This window comes from Mus caroli, chromosome 1 (genome assembly GCF_900094665.2).
Source record: "Mus caroli chromosome 1, CAROLI_EIJ_v1.1, whole genome shotgun sequence".
Classification (NCBI taxonomy): domain Eukaryota; kingdom Metazoa; phylum Chordata; class Mammalia; order Rodentia; family Muridae; genus Mus; species Mus caroli.
In genome coordinates, this window is record NC_034570.1 from 76,053,285 (window position 1) to 76,057,015 (window position 3,731).

Below are 3,731 nucleotides of genomic sequence, written 5' to 3' on the forward strand. Positions count from 1 at the left end.
TCTTTCTTTCTTTCTTTCTTTCTTTCTTTCTTTCTTTCTTTCTTTTGAGATGGGGAATATGTTGGGAAAGTTCAGACTTTGATAGGAGTCTTGCTTAGTGACAAGTTTACTGACTAAATTTAAGAAACACTTGTTTGTTTGATAGAAAGAGTACTACATAGAGGTGTGTCATATCAGTTGTCAATAGTACAAGGCATGGGGGGTCTCTTTATAAAATTAGTATTTGTATGTGTACATGCACAGTCTCCCCATGGTATACACCTGCAGGTCAGAGGGCGACTTTTGGGCATCTTCTCTTCTTCCACTGTGGGTTCCAGGGATTGAACTTAAGTTGTCCACAGGCATTTTTATCTGTGGATTGTGTTGCCTATTTTATGCTTGGTTTCATTTTTCTCAGTCAGCATAATTGTCTAGAAGTTTTGTCTTAGGGTTTCTATTGCTGTGAAGAGACAGCATGACCACGGCACCTCTTATAAAGCAAACCGCTTAATTGGGGCTGGTGTACAGTTTCAGAGGTTTGGTCTGTTATAGTCATGGTAGGAAGCATGGTAGCATGCATGCAGACATGGTGATAGAGAAGGAGCTAAAAGTTCTACATCTGGATTGGCAAGCAGCAGGGCGGGAATGAGACACTAGGCCTGGCTTGAGCTTTTGAAACTTGACAGCACAAGATTACATCTCCAATAATGCCACTTCTCCAATAATGCTTTTCCCTATGAACCTGTGTGTCATTTTCATTGAGATTACCACAAAGTTTCTGTATGAGCGACCACATTGCACCTTTTACCTGCTGCGTAGTCCTTTTTCTTAGCCGGTCTGTGCTATAATTTGTTGGTTCATCACCTCTTACTTACAGGTGGTTGCATTCTTTCCATTGGGCTTCCCAGTAAAGCTACTGTGATCAGCTGTGTACAGTCCTGTGTGCAGACACGTGCTTTCATACTTTCTGGGCAGATAGCTCCAGAGTGACCTGGTCATGGAGTAGGTGTATTGAGTGTTTAAGAAACCAACCAACTGTTTTCTTTAGGTGTTGTACCATTTACATTCTGGAGTTTCAGTTGCTCCATACTGAGCACCAAAAGATCTGGTCAGTAAATCACTCTTACTTTCATAGTAAGACTATGGGTTTATGGGTCTGTATCCTGTGTTACTGCTATCAGGTTTCAGTGGCATATGGTGTTAACTTGCAGTGTATACATCTTTGTTGAAGTGACTGTTTATATACCCTGCCTCCCAGTTTATTCTTGTTTCTTACGTACTCTAGATTTTCAAATTCTTAAACATTTTATTACTGGTTCTTGTCTTTTTAAAAGTATTTTTCTCCTTTGTAGTGCCTTTTTGATTCTTGTTTGAATTTCATTTCTCTTAATTCTTCAAAAGAGTTAAATGTCTCAGACACTCATAAGGCTAGTATTTGTGTTATGATACTTTATTAACAGACTGTTCACAATTCTGTTATCTTTGTGTCCTTTTTGGCTGCTTTTAGCTTGCTAAAGGGCCCCTACATTGCTCTAAGCCCAGCTTCTGTTTTATCAGTAAAGGAAGGATTTTCCCACAGGTTATTTGACTCCTTTGACCTGATGATTGACAGCTCATGATCATGCTGAGATCAAAAGAGCCCAGTGCTCCCAAATCTCACCACTTGTTTCCTTGTAGATTTCTCTATGAGCTTGTTGCTAAGATTTCACTGTCTTGCTCATATGCCAGTAAGTTCAATTCCTGAGTTTATGATTGCAGTGAATATCCTCATTGCAAGCAGCTTTGTAAGTGACTTTCTCAAAGAGACAGAATTTTCTCTTGAAATTTCATTAAATTAAGACATTGATTTTTTTTTTAACCCTTTTTTCCTCAATTCTTTTCAAAGGTCTGCAAACAGATTTGGCTAGGATTATTTGATGATAGATCTTCAGCAATTCCAGACTTCAGGGATCCACAAAAAGTGAAAGAGTTTCTACAAGAGAAATATGAAAAGAAAAGATGGTGAGTGAATAATTGGTATTTAGTTAAAGCACCCAGATCACGAGTGTGGTAAGACTTGATTGACAGATTCAGGCAGGCCGGCAGAACTGAGGGGTTAACTTGATGGTTGGTGGATACAGCCACGCCACCCTTTGACTTTTCATTGGATTTGGTTTCCAGAAACCTTCACCTGTGCTTTATCTTCGCACATCTATGCTTAGCAACAAGCAGCCTTGTATTAACAATGTCAAGTCTCATGCCAAGGAAAGTTAGTGATCTCTCCTAATCCTTCCTGTTGGTTTCCTTAGATGGTTTTAGTCTATAAAACATCTTCTTTCTGTACACTCCTTATTTTTTAGGTATTTATTATGTAGTATCTTTTAGACATTGTTAAAGCTCTTGTGTAGTAAGTCTGTCTATACATGATTGTGTCCTGCTGGAGAGCTGTGCTCCAAATATCCCTTATTTCTCACCCAAGAAGTTAACTTGCTGGTTGGGCGAGAAGGGAACATTTTTATTCCCCATACACTAAGCTAAAGCCAGGCTGTCCCTTGAACAGAGTGTGGGGGTTGTAATGATAGAGCTAGTGTTCAGTCAGTCAGGGCCTCAGCTTTAGCTTTGTGAGAGAGCTAACTATGTACTGATGAATTAACTATGGTCTAGGGTTTTTTCTTTTTTTGTTTTTTTGTTTTTAATAGTGGTCAGTACTGAACAGTCTATATTCCTTCTTGGGGGATTAAGATGGTGAGAGAGTTGAGGATAGAGGGAGTGGATAATTGGGAAATGAACGGCCTCTTGTTTCCCTGAGGAAACAGTAGTTTGACCCAGGGAGCAATGTAGTCAAAGGTGGTATTGGTTGGAGGGAGTTTACTGTGGATTCTGGGGAAGATCCCCTTGAATAGTGAGCACATTTGCTTTGAGTCACAGATTCTGTGTAGTCTGTGCTCGACTACTTCTAAGAAGATTAATTTATCTAGGATTCTCTTCATATGCACTAGATACAGTAGATATGCATATAGATGAAAATGTACCAGTGAAATTTTAGTTCAAGAAGACAGAAAATATTTGAAGGTCCTGGTATGTAAATATACACAAATGATTTTTTTTATCACAAAAGCCATCCTCCTTTTATCATTTTTGTTCTTAATTTTCTAAATTTCCCAGCCTAGAGAGAAAATAAAACTATTCTCCTTAAGTGACCCCAGCATAGCTGTTTGCTTATGCGGTAGGACTAATTTTTAACAATTCAGAAAGTGATTTTGCCACTGATAAGTGGTTATTAGTCCAGAAACTTAGAATACCCAAGATACAATTTGCAAAACACATGAAACTCAAGAAGAAGGGATACCAAAGTGTGGACACTTCGTTCCTCCTTAGAACGGGGAACAAAATACCCATGGAAGGAGTTACAGAGACAGAGTTTGGAGATGAGACAGAAGGAAGGAACATGCAGAGACTGCCCCATACAGGGATCCATACCATAATCAGCCACCAAACTCAGACACAGTTGCATATGCCAGCAAGATTTTGCTGACAGGACCCTGATATAGCTAACTCTTGTGAGGCTATGCCAGTGCCTGGCAAATACAGAAGTGGATGCTCACAGTCATCTATTGGAACACACAGCCCTCATGGAGGAGCTAGAAGAAGTACCCAAGGAGCTGAAGGAGTCTGCAACCCTATAGGAGGAACCACAGTATGAACTAACTAGTACCCCTGAGCTCTCTACTGCATATGTAGCAGAAGATGGCCTAATTGGCCATCATTGGGAG

General features: G+C 39.8%; 1 protein-coding gene across 14 annotated transcripts in view; it reads left to right on the plus strand.

Annotated features, from left to right (window-relative positions):
* Positions 1-3,731, plus strand: part of Agfg1 (ArfGAP with FG repeats 1) — a 62,509-nt gene that overhangs the window by 35,445 nt on the left and 23,333 nt on the right. For all 14 annotated transcript variants that reach the window (XM_029476142.1, XM_029476148.1, XM_029476154.1 and 11 more), the window contains exon 3: positions 1,865-1,980. In XM_029476142.1, coding sequence (XP_029332002.1) covers positions 1,865-1,980 — 116 coding nt within the window. The remainder of the gene's footprint in view (positions 1-1,864; positions 1,981-3,731) is intronic.